This window comes from Artibeus jamaicensis, unplaced genomic scaffold (genome assembly GCF_021234435.1).
Source record: "Artibeus jamaicensis isolate MK-2021 breed Jamaican fruit bat unplaced genomic scaffold, CSHL_Jam_final contig_332, whole genome shotgun sequence".
Taxonomy (NCBI): domain Eukaryota; kingdom Metazoa; phylum Chordata; class Mammalia; order Chiroptera; family Phyllostomidae; genus Artibeus; species Artibeus jamaicensis.
This window is the reverse complement of record NW_026521788.1, coordinates 28,191,877-28,204,964: the sequence shown is the minus strand read 5'-3', so window position 1 is coordinate 28,204,964 and position 13,088 is coordinate 28,191,877. Positions and strand designations below refer to the sequence as shown.

Sequence of the window (13,088 nt, the reverse complement as noted above, 5' to 3'; positions counted from 1 at the left end):
AGGTAGTGTCTCTCTGCTCACTGTTCCAGTGACTTATATTTTCCAGGACTCTCTATTGCCATTTTAAAAGCGTAGCATTTTATATATGTAATATTAGTTATTTATAACTCAAGTTTTGTTATATATAAACACTTCCCAAATGACACCTTGGTTAAAGTACATTTTTTAAAGAAAGGAAAAAATGTTCTTTGTAAAAATATTTTTCTCAACATTGTAGATGAAGTAAAAGCTCTCAGCATGATTATAATGCATTTTTCTGATTTCTTAGTACAATGAAATATATGAATGTTATTTTCATGTAAGTGATCAAGTTGTGGTATTTAATAACATGTTGTTAGCAGAAAAAGAGCGATCCATTTTGATTTATTTGGATATTTACTGGTTGATTTACAGTGCTTTACATATTAGAATTGGTTTGTCAACAATTAACATTCTAGGTTTTTATGTAACCCATACTTCAGGTAATAGAGGATTATTAAACTGCAACCAGTGTGTTGGAAATCTGCCGACTGGTAATAAAATTCTTATGTATAACAGCAGCTGAGAAATACTGCTATATATTTATGCATAGATTGTAAGACAGATGATGGCCGGCAAACCAGAGGGGCTTGAAATTCAGGCCGCCAGCAGGTGGTGCTGCTCTTCTATAAATGAGCCCTCTACCTGGCTGTAGTGTTGGCACCACCACCACTGCCCGGCTTTCTGCCTTTTCTTTTCCAGATGCGCTGTCCTTTCTTTCTTGAAGATGAATGTCTAAAACTGAGTTTGTTTATTTTTGTGAGGAGGTATGCCTCCGTTAAGACACTTCTCAATTGCTAAGATTCTTGAAATCCAACTTGCTTCCCTTAATACTCTTTTGGAACAAGTCTCAGTTAAATAAATGTTACTGTTTTTAAAAGGGAGCCACACAGTACGAGATTCTCATCTCTAAGACTGGATTACCTCCACCGTCTGAATATCATGTGGAAAGTTCCCATTTTTATCTAATATTTATGTACACAAGTTAATTTCCTAGGCTTTGTTCTACACCAGGATAACAAGGGGCATTTTTATAAAGGTGGCTTATATACTGAATTAATGTGCTATATAAAATAACTTTAATATGATGCTCTTTCATCAAGAATTATTTTAGAATCCAAGTTAACCGAAGAATGGTGCTTTTCTCCCTGGGCCAACACTAAATTTCTGAGAAGCAGGATCAGACTACTTTGGGCTTATTGTTTGTTTGTTTGTTTTCTGGTGTCTAAATAAGGTTGCCCACACAAAGGTTAATCAGATTATCAATTTGGGCATCAGTGAAGGAAAAACCCTATATTTTTGGTTCTTTCTCATACAGCCTCTTTTAAAATTCTTTTTATTTGATTATTTAAAGCCACAGCTATGCCATTTTACTAACTTATTTTTATAAAACCTACATTGCTCCTTTTCTGTTGGGTGTTAGGCTGTAAACTCAAGCCTGTCCTGGTACCACAGACCTATTAAGGGAAGGGAAGGGGAGAGTTAAAATACATCCCAAATGACTCACTTATTTATTTTCTTTATTAAGTGTTACCTATCAGATTGTAAAGAATTTTGAATGCAAATATCTTACATTTTGTAACTTAAAATTTTGGAGCCATTTTGAGAATCTAATTGGGATTTTAGCTTTTGAATTTTTAAACTATTTTTTTAGACATACTAGGCCTAGAGGGTGTAGGTCAAGGATGCAGATGTTATTAAGTACATCCTCATTTTATTCACATACACTTTTGACAGAGAAAACCCTGAAGTGTTATTGATTAGGTAAAACAAAGGAGTGGAGGATTGGGGAAACATTTCCTTTTCAGTGAGTTCACTCCAAAGCCCTCGTTTTGATTGCAATCAGTTTTCTTGTTCAGGTCAAACCCTGATGGCTTTCCTTCCAGCTTCCTTCACAGGGGGAGGGGATCCACTCGAGTAGTTGACAGCAGGAAATACCCGTCCCAAAGTTTGGATTTACCTGGCTGATCCTGTGAGGCAGCAACCTTGTGAATTTCACAGGACCCATTTCCAAGGCATTAAATAACTTTATTTTCCTGTCAGATACACTCTCCAGAGTACAAGCGAGACCTCCAATGGAACTGGACCACTGCCAGGGGCCTCCTCGTGTTTAGCTTCACGCACATATGTGTGTCTTATCTTGGACCTTTATAACTTCTAAGTGGCCAAAAAGTCAGTAGGCTGGCTTGGGGGTGGAGGTTGGGAGGGTGATAAACTTAGCCAAGATGCAAACCAACCAGTGCCCTCTTTGAATTTGGGTATTTAAACCTTAAAAAAAAAACCACCAAACCTTTCAGAGGACTCAGATTACTACCCAATATTATCCACATTCTGTCACTGTGAATTTAAAGCCTTTCACTGACTGCCCTTATTCTCCCATCTACACCCTTAAATAAATCTTTCTGCCCCAGTCAAGCTGAATTTCTTAAAGTTCCCTAGATTAGTGCCTCCTCACCTCCTTGCTTTTGTTCAGGCTGCTCTCCCCACCTAGCTTGCCCTTTCCTGCTTGAGTCAGCCTCATGGCCGGGGTTCCCCACTGTATCAGGCCCCGTGTTTGATTCACCAGAATCAAAGGTAAGCAAGGCGGACAGCACTGTCCATCCGATCCTTGTTCCAAGTCACAGCTTTTCCCTGACCACCCTGGACCTTCTAGCCCTTACTAAAGCAGTTCGTTTATCCTTCATCTGGTGCTATCATGTCATCCCTTCTGAGCTGTTATTTCACTTAACTTGTGAATTACTATGTATTTAATGCAGTTATCTCATTTCTACAGCTAGACTTGTGGTTCTTTCTTACTGTCTTTTTAAAGTGTTTTTTTTTTTTTTTTTTAAGAAAAGAAAAAAGCAAAAGCATTGCACAGCCCTCACCCTCACCCTCGAGGTGTTTGCTGAGTGGGTCTGGGGTGAGATCCAAGCACTGGTGTCTGTAAAGTTCTCCAGTTCCTTGTACTGAAAGGCAGGCTCGAGACCCTCTGTGCTAGACCACACTCTCCTTGGATCAGCAATCCTGCTCTCTCATTTGGCAGTGCTTTCTGGGCTAGAGTCTGGTAGGAAATGTTAGAAAACTGTATGTGGCTGCTGAGTTATGAGGCCTTCGGTTCATGGCTGGCTCCTGTGATAGCCGTCAAGTAACAGAAAAGATTGTTAAGCCCACAAGCATTACAAATCGGAGCTGAAAAGGTCCTTATACATAATTAATGCCAATCCTTTGGGAGGGGAAGTGTCTTGCCAAGACCACACAGTTGAGCCAAGCCAGGACTAGAACCCAGGCTCCTCAGCACTGGGCTACGCTCCCCCCTCTGTAACATTGCCTCTCTGGAAACTAGGAGATATTTATTCAGAACATTACCATGCTGGCTCAGCATGATGAGATATTCAGAGATTTGAAAACTACCAGGGAGGACCTTATAAGTCTAGTTGAGAAGTGAGATGCATGAAACGGAAAACAAACTTTAATGCAAAGACACAAAGATGTCAGAGGAGTGTGAGAAGAGATTGAAGAAAGGAGGGATTCTACCTTATTACAGTCATCCGGGAAGGCTTCCCAGAGGAGGCAGGCTAAGCTACTTCCTGAAGGGTGGGTAGAGTAAGTAGGTGAAAGGAAGGGTAAGAGGGGACAGTAGAGGAGTCGATGTCCCCTTTTTCCCTGCCGGTCCCACCACCCCCCATGTGCAGGCCCCAATGCCACGGCCTCCCACCAGAAATTCAAGGGAAAGAGCCCATCACAAGCAGGCAGTGTGAATTTCCTGTAATTTAGAGGGAACAGTGGGGTTTCTCCACATTTCCATCTGATTTTCATTTGTTATCGCCCTGAATGGTCCCAGCCTTCTCCAATTGAGACCCATTTAAATATTTTCTGGCTTTTCTTGTTTTTATGACACTTGGCATAGCCCAATTATTTTGACCTGAGCAGTTCACTGGGGCCATGTGAAGTATGGGACACAGGTGACAGTTGAACAAGATGCAGCAGATGGGGGTGGAAATGGTGCATTTTACCCTGTTCTGGTGGTTGGATCCAAGATGAGCTGTTGGGAGCAGTGGAGAGAGTGTTAGTGCATTTGGGTAGAACAGAGTCAGGAGAAAGCAGACTGACACTGTGGCAAAGGACCCAGCGGCCGAGAACTCTAGTTACTTTGATTTCTCAAAGCCAAGGTGATAATGACGGGTAACATTTATCAAGAGCTTGCTGAAAAAACTCTTCTAAGCACTTGCCATGTTTTCAGTGCGTGCTCACAACGGCCCTCGGAAGAAAGTACTCTTATTTCCATTTTACAGGTGAGAAAGCTGAAGTTAGGTAATTTGCCCAATAGCTGTGCTTGGACCCTGCAGTGTAGCCCTGGGGCCCGTGCACTTAAATGTTACCTCCTTCTAGCTCATTGTAAGTTGATCATTGTAGAGGGCTCTCCCACATAGTGGAATCCTTCTCTCATTGAGTGTTGCTGGAGCTGGGGCCAGGGATGTGAGAGGGGTGCCTACCCAATGGCTGGGGTATAGTAAACCGTGCTGGGGAATTTGACCAGCTGGTGAGCTCATGCCCCGTGAGACAGATCCCTGAAATGGAAGCCCAGTTTTCTGCATGACTTTGAAACAGAAACTAGAAATCCATAATTTACGGACATCTTCAGACAAAGATTGTCCCACGTATACGACCCTGGGAGCCAGCAGGGCGGTGCCGAGCGCGGCACCCAGGACTGTGCTCAGGCTGCCGGGGTGTGGTCTCTGGTTGTCTTGTTTGGCCCCGCAGCAGTTCCAGATTGGTGTGTCCTCATCTGTCCCGTGGGGGTAACAACAGATCTTGGGACATTACAGAGCTGAGCGACTTATCTGAGGTCAAAATTCTAGTGAGGGTCAGAGGGACTTGGAAGGGTGGCCTGGATCCAGGACATGTAGTCCTATGAGCAGAAGTCTGACAGCGAGGGGCCTGTGTGAGAAGTCAGCAGACTGGGGCCCTCGTTTTAGGTCTGCCTATTTGTGTCACTTTAGTGTGGCCCTAAGAGGGTGAGGCTGGGACAGCCCTAAACCTTCCGGCCCCTGTTCCTGCTTTCCACACCTTGTTTTCTAACAGTGTGGAGCAGAAAGGGACCCACCATGCACTAGCATTTTAAAATGTTGCATGGGTTGTGTCTGAGGATAAATTATAGTGGGATACAGATAATGATTTCATAGTTCAAGAACATCTTTAGAAGGTGACTGTGCCCTTAAGAAATATACTAAATGCTGTGTTTAGTGTAAAATCACAATCTGGGACTGGTCTTACCTCCCAAGGTTAAAAGCATACAGTATTTCCTAAAGTGTTCTGGCAGAACATTCTTCATCGGGCCATGTGGTGTACCTGGGTTGTACTAAAAACCCATGCATTTTGCTTTTATCTGAGTTTCAGAGAAAGTACTGGTGCAACCATCTGGAATACATAATAGAATTCTCGGGGGCTTTTAATACAACTGGCTCAGTGGAAAATACGGTGTTTATGGATGAGATGATAATGATAATGATATTAATAATAATAGTGGTTCTTACCTGTATAACATCTTCTGGTTTAGAAAATAATTTCACATATATACAATTAGATTCTATGCTGGTCTTCAAATAGAATCGTTGGGGCAAGCACTAATTTAAAAAATGTATATAATAAAGTGAAAATGGAAATGAAAATATGATTGACATTTTCTGCCAGTCATGTTTACTGGAAGCTGTTTAAGGGGAGGAAAAGCAAAAAGAGAAGAAAGGTAGTATCTGAGTCAAAACATATAAGCAAATAAAAAGTTGCACCTCCAAGTGGTGATGTGAATCCAAACCGTGTTGACCAGGAGAGTCTGACGGAAGCGTGAACAGAGTCCACCAGAGACCTGCCTCTTTCTCTCTTTCCTGCTTCTCACCCTGGCAGGTGCCATAGCTCACACTTCTGAGGCAGCTCGATCTTTTCTCCACTCCTTTGGATGTCGGACAATTCATAAATTCAGAAGGAAGCCTTTCCTGTAAGGGTCTTCCTTAACAATCTCATGCAAACACCATGAAGTGATCAAAAGAATAACACTTGTTTTATGCTCGCCTTGACCAGTCTTGACCAAGGGAGCCTGGAGGCACGTGGGCAGACACAGAGCATGAGCACTTCGTTGTGAGGATGGGCAGGGCGGCAGAACCCACGTGGAGACCACCCTTGGGAGGTGGACAGGGCGGGGCCAGGACTGGAGTGAGGCATTGACCTTGGGGACCAAACCTAAGGGGGCACCAAAAACCGCAGCGATGAAGGTAAATGATAACAATGCAGTATTGTTTAAAGAAATCAAAATGCAAAAAAAAAAATCCATGATGAGTAAAATGTCTGAATTTTAAGTAAAGAGGATGAACAGCGATTTTCACACTGGCATTGAAGTACTGGAGTTGGCAAGTCAGCAGGGTTTAGAACAGGCAGCTGTTCCCTCTCACAGGGACACACCCCGTAGGCCCGGAGCAGTGCTCTGTAACTTAGCCGTTCTGTCCTGATGCCTTGCAGAGGGACCCTGCTCGTCCTTCAGTAAATCCAAATCTGTTTGATAATAAACCGCATTAGAAAAAGAATTCTCTTACAGGCTCCATAAATTCCATTACAGTCCATTTTGTCTTTGTTAAACGTATGAGTTGAAAATTACAATCCCTTTATTCACAATGATCGTTTCAGACACACAGCTCAAAAAGATCAGCATTAACTTAAAAAAAATATATTAGCATGCTTGTATCTATTAAGCACTATTGCTTTGTAGGCTCCAGCTGATGATTTTATTAAGTATACTGCAAGAGGGGAAAAATCAAGGATAATTATAAATTCATAAATACATAATTCATTGGCATAAAGTGATTTTAATGGGATGGGTGCAAATTATCTACTTCCTCATGAAAATAACAGAGATGTTCTGATTAAGCCCATAATCTAGTCTATGTGAAATTCTAGCCAAACCAATGGGACACGCTTTCTGAAACTACCTTTGATAAGAAACGCATTACAAACTCATCAGTTTGGCTTCCTGTTAACAAAGAGACAGCAGCCGTCTGGATCATTCTGGATTCACAGGGAAACTGCCACCCCACGTATCCTCCAACTAAAGCTGTGCAAGTTTGACAAGGGGCAGATGAATGCAGGAGTTATTGTGCAGGGGTTTAAATCTGTGCGGCAGCTGACGGTTGAAATAATCATCTGTATATCGCTCTGAGCTAGCTGGGGAAAGGTTGAAGCTGCATATTTTCAACCTATCTAGTCTAATGGTTAATCTGTTGTCTTGTCCAGCTCTTTGCAGGGTGGACCTGCAGCCGACACTGACAGCTTCAGGGAATTGCTCATGGAGACGAGGTTCGCCTTGATTCTCAAAGTGCAGGGTGGATGGCTCTCACTTAGCTTGAGCTGGAAAAGGGGAAACGCACCTACCTGGTTTCCTCAGATGCAAAGGGACCTGCAGAACTAATAGTAGGTTGGATGGTAGGGACATTGTGGGCACTAAACTGCCTCTCTTCCTCCTGGCTTTGCCCAGTTTCTTCCCTTGAAGTGGGCTTCATGCATGTTTCTTTCCATTTGGTTATCTTGGCAGATTGGAAAAACATTGTCCTTTTTGAAAAGAGGACATTGAAAAAAAATGCAAGAAGAGCAGGGACTAGCAAACTTTTTCTAGCAAGGGCCAGCAAATAAGTATCGTAGGCTCTGCCAGCCGTACAGTCTCCATTGCAACTACTTGACTCTCTGGTTGTGAAGGGGAAGCACCTACAGACAACAGGTAAACAAGGGCTGTGGCCGTGTCCTAGTAAGATTTTATTTATAGCTACTACTTTGAATTTCATATAATTTTAATGTGTTAATACGTATTTTTCTTCTTAGGTGTTGTTGCCCAACCATTTAAAAATGCAAAAACCATTTTAGTATGTGGCCATACAAAAACATGTTGCAGACTACAGGTTACTAACCAACCCCTGAACTTGAGAGATCTAAGAAGGAAGAAGGCAGCTCTTGGTGCTGGGGACTTGGCAGATTTCACCTCTTTTCTGAAGCCCTAACCTTGGCAAATAGGCCCTGCCCATGCCAAGGCCACATAAACGAGTCTTGTATACTTTTTGGTGGCAGAGCCTTCACCAGCTTGTTGATGTTGGGAGAGGGGAGAGAAGGAAAGTTGAAAAGGGGCTGTTTTTGTTGGACTCCTGTACCTTTTCCCCAGTTTCATTCAAAGTAACAGTTATCTTTCATTCACTACCTTCCCAGTCTCCAAGTTCCATAGCAATACTTAAAGGAAGTTCTTGCATTTGTCATTTCGGTTGTGTATCTATTTGCCCTTCGACTTTCAGTGCTCATCTCTGCCTTGTCTCTGAGACGCTAATACCTACTGATCTTTGCGTGAGACTTTTCTTTGCCCTTGAGGTGATGGAGATAGCCTGTTCCAAGAAAAAAAGAAGGAAAAGAGCAAAAGGCAACTAGATCTCCAAAAGGAATTTTTTTTACCAAATACTAAGTGGAACAGAGTATCGGGGAAGTTATTACAGCAGGTCAAGTTTTTAGTGAGGATGTATGAGCTGAGATTCTAGATACAGGGACATTGATAAATGTTGGACTCTTACCAAGATACATACAGATCAGGCTTCTGGTTTGAGATGGAATGGAGGGGGGCGGGTATGGTAGGTACATCAAATCTACCTCGTTTGACTGTAGAAGATTCGTTAGGCCCGCAGTGTTTCTGTAGAAAACATTGCAATGCAGGTCATATAGAATCTGTTCATAATTTATATACTGTTTTTCCTCCCATGTACGAGCTGAATTCTTTCATTACTCTGTGTTGATGAACTCAAACTTACACAATTCAGGTTTCCTAGGCAGTGAATAAAGCCAGAAATATACCCTGTGATTAACTTCTACATAACCTATTGTTCCTTAAAGTCTCCCTCTCCGTTCTCCTATTAGCTCCACAAAAGCCAGAAATGAAAAAGCCCCAGTCAGCCCCCCTTGCCTGCCGCTCAGCCTGTGGCAGGGCGGGTGGGCCCCTTGGAGATACTGTCCATTCTCATTTTATGTAATGGCAGGGTTTTTGTTTCCTTTAACTTATGCCCTCTAGGTTTTCCAAATAAATGTACACTTTCTTTCTCAGCTAGAAGTTGTGAAATTATCCTGCCTGATAATGTGAATGATAAAGCAATTGCCCAATTGTAGAGAGTAATGTGTATGTTGGAGGTGTTATTATTGTTGGCATTGCTTTTGAGAGTCAGTGTCTTGTGTCTTATCATTATCTGTATCTTACTATTCACCATGGTCTTTCAAAAATAGCTTTATGGATGGATCTTATCAATAATACTGCAAAGTGTTTGGCAAACTTCTTGGTGGTACATGTTATCCCAAGGTTGTCAGAGCAGAAACTCTCGTTCCAAGGATATCGCCCACTTAACTCCCATGTTCCGATATCAAGCTGCCCACTGATCCTCCAGGCATAAGACATGGCTGTCTTAGCTCCTAGCTGTGCTCAGCTGCCCAGCCTCACTGATGGGCACATGGCCTTCCCCACCAGGGGAACGCATCCTGAAACAGCAGTCAGGTGCTCCTTTACGGGAATGACAGGAACAAACTCGCCCTGTGGGTTATTTATCTGGCACTTGTGTTTCTTGTTGTGGTTGATTTCCCTTCATTGCTAAAGGAAACATCCTCACCCTCTCACTGGCCTGGCGTGTGTGCCAGGCAGCCAGGGTTCTGGTAGTCTATTACCGTGAGACAGGAAATGTCTCTCCGTGACGCAGGTGCCATCCTGTGCTCCAGTGCCGGACTGCTTTTACGTAGCCACACTCTGAGACCCCCAAGTTAAGTACCCCAGACTTTCTGGTGAAAGTCTTAGGCATCCATATTAGAGGGAGGTTGGGTCGGCTTGGGAGTTTTGTCCATTGTGAATTATATATTGCGAAATGACTATATTAGTAGGACTGGTGAGATTTTTCTGGCGGAGGAAGTTTTCTAAACCCACAGAAATCAAGAAGCACACTGCTCAATGTCTAGTCCAGTAGTCTTCCCCTCTCTTTACCCTCAGTTTTAATAAAGCGGCATTCACATCCTGAAAGACTAACAACACAATCCACATTTCATTGATGTCACTCATGATACAAGGATATACGTACTACATATTCCCCTTTCTCAGGAGTAGCAAACCTATGGCACTTTATGCAAGTTAGGCAGCCACGTTGCAGCCAAGGGGCTGACCTAGCCAGTGGTTTGAGATGGAAATGGTAGGTTAACATCACAGGTTGATGACTTGGAATATAGGTAGTGGGATGCATTTCTGCAGACTTCGGGAGATAAGGGGTCTCGTCTTGCTGCTAAACTCAGTTTTCTATGTCTGTGTAGGTTGTAATGGAGAAGGGAACTCTGTATGTTTTTGGAAATTACTGCACGAACAACACTGTTGTCTAATATATTATCCCCTCTGACGTTGATGACAGTAACACGGCAAAAAGAATTTTAAGAAGTCACTAGGGTAAAAGAAAAGAAAAAACTCTCAGTGTGGCTGTGAGGAAGAAACTTTCATGTTAATTTAAAGCTATAATTCTATTCCATTTTAAAACTGGTTTGCAATTTTTCTAATGAAAAATTTCACAAAGGATTAATTTACATTTTCTTTTCTCATTATTGTTTGGCAGTCAAGGTTGAAGCTAGATCACGCTATTCCAAAGACCCATTTGAGTTCAAGAACACAACTCACAATTCTCGGCTTGTGACCAAGCCAGGTGAAAGAATCCTGGAACCCATCCCAGTTTTTGATAACTGCCCTGCACCCCTCGATGCTCTACCTTAACATGCTGAGCTCAGTTGAAGAAGGCAGATGCACTACTGTGGATTTCAGCATGCATTTAGCTTGTAATGGGCAGCAAAATACCAAAGAGAAAAACCGTAAAGAACAATAAATAATAATTAAAACTACCATACTCGCAAACTAGCAGCTTGCTCAAGACTTCAGTCGGAAGCCCTGTTAGCTAGATGCCTTTTACGTTCAAGCCACTTTGCATGCCTCTGACTCTGAGTGATTCCAGTGTGAATATGACATTACTAATGACCTGCTAAGTGTGTGCAGATGTGAGTTTCTCCAGATGTGGTGATTAATAACGTAATGGAGATAGCCAGTCAACTCATGTTTATGGGTCGTTTGCCTTTTATTACGTTTCTGAGTTTATTTGCTTTGAACTATTTCTTAACTCCAGCCAACAAACTCACCTTTAAGTCTCAAAGGGCATCATCCCGCTAAACCCTGTTGAGGAAACAGGGAAAAAAGAATGTGCCCCAGGCTGGAGCTGAGCAAGGAGTTCATCCTGTGTCAGGGCAATGGATGATTTGGGGAAGCTGAAAGTTGAAATTATTGCCCATTTTGCTCAAAGGGCCCACAAAGAGTTGTTGGTGAACCTTGGTACACTGTTCGCAAGCTGGCTAGGCCAGTAAAGAAAAGTTTTGTGTTTTATTTTTTTAACTCAGTAAAATATATGGTCATCTTGAAGTAAGCACCGAGTTCTGGCTGGTGTTTCTGGAAGACGTTGCCTTGCTTTTGCTCGAAAACAGAATGATGATGAAAAGTCAAGTAAAATGTCATTACAGATGTTCGACTCTGCATTAAGGCTGTTGGAATTACCACCACATCTTAAATCAATTCCCAGAACATTGTCTGGAGGTTATGTCATCGAAATAACGAATCCTCTTTAGTCAAGTAGAAGCAAACATGTTAAAACGTCGTTGTAACTTTAAATTAAACTCTAGCGCCAACCAAGGGATCTGAAGCCTCATTAGACTTGCCTGACATTTTTCTAGTGCTGAGTCTTCCCAAACTGTAAAACTGTTCCATTCAGTGCCTATTAGACAAGTGAGCACTGGGAAGTTACAATAGCACATTAAGTGTTATACTTAGGGATGTGCAAAAACAAGCCCTTGAATTTTATGAGTACTTGGAGACTGGATGGGGTTCAGCCCCTATAAAATTCTACATTGGATTCCTGAACTTGTTTGTGTTTTAAAGAAGCTGGTAAGTCAGGCTCCTTTAGCAGATTGTATTTTCCTGAGGTTTCCACAGCGTGATGTGAGTGAGGATGCTAGAGACAGAGATGCACTGTAATTATCCAAAAAGCAGGCAGAACATGAACCCGTGAATGTGCGTCAGCATTGGGGGCTTGCCCATTCCTTCAATACATTTCTCTTAGCTGACAGGATGTGAATTTAAGTCTCCCTTTTAATTCAATTTTTATTCCTCTCATGCAGTCACAGAAGCCATAAAGTGAAAATTATACTTTATAGCTTAACTAAAAGTTTTTCTAGATTTGCTTCCTTTAAATATGCTGAAATTGATAGAATCTATATAGAGGGTAATAATTAAATATGGTTTATATCCTACTTATGGGAAAGAAGTTATCACTGCTTCTCTTGTGGGACCCAAGCCATACGTCACAGGCTCCACTCCACAGCATCCATATTTCTAAGCGGGAGACATTCTCCCCATCTCTTCAGGGAACAGATCTGCATCTCCAGGCTGAGAGTGCAGGAGGAAATCTTTGAACACGAGTTTCATTTCAGAGAACAAATCCCAGTTTAAATGCACTATGATTGTGATGGATGATCTTTCTGACTTGCAATGAAAATAAATAGTTTCCTTGCATAGAAGGAGGCATACCTTTAGCACCAGAACAAGGTGTCCCCCAGGACCTGGCTAACAGGTATTAACTTGAAAGTCTTCCATCTGAACATCACTGCAGGTAAACAGACGGCAACACGGTGCAAGGATATTGGGCTTTTAACCAAAGAGGGTTATTTATTGTGGACCCAGTGCAAATGGGAAAACAAGTTAAGCAAAAGAATCCAGTGAAAGTACCAGTGAGTGTGGCTTTTTTTCAGGTCCTAATTAATATAGACACAACCATGGCAACATCTGGCAACCCTGAATAAATATAAAGTTAGCCATAGGAGACTAGGTAAAAGACCCTTCTGGATATTTCATTCTAACCATTAAAAAGTTTCTGTGATGGAGAAGAAAAGAACTTTCACCCCCACTACACACACTCCCACAGACATGCCATTTAGTCCGGCATGCGACTCGGCCAATCTAG

The 13,088-nt window shown here is 42.3% G+C and overlaps 1 protein-coding gene across 8 annotated transcripts in view; it reads left to right on the top strand.

Moving 5' to 3' along the window:
- KCNMA1 (potassium calcium-activated channel subfamily M alpha 1) overlaps positions 1 to 13,088 on the top strand; it is a 735,030-nt gene that overhangs the window by 629,878 nt on the left and 92,064 nt on the right. The window contains exon 19 of one of the 8 annotated variants that reach the window (XM_053663958.1): positions 10,647 to 10,733. The exons of the other annotated variants lie outside the window; for them this stretch is intronic. Within the exon in view, the coding sequence (XP_053519933.1) occupies positions 10,647 to 10,733 (87 nt within the window). The remainder of the gene's footprint in view (positions 1 to 10,646; positions 10,734 to 13,088) is intronic. 8 annotated transcript variants of the gene reach the window in all.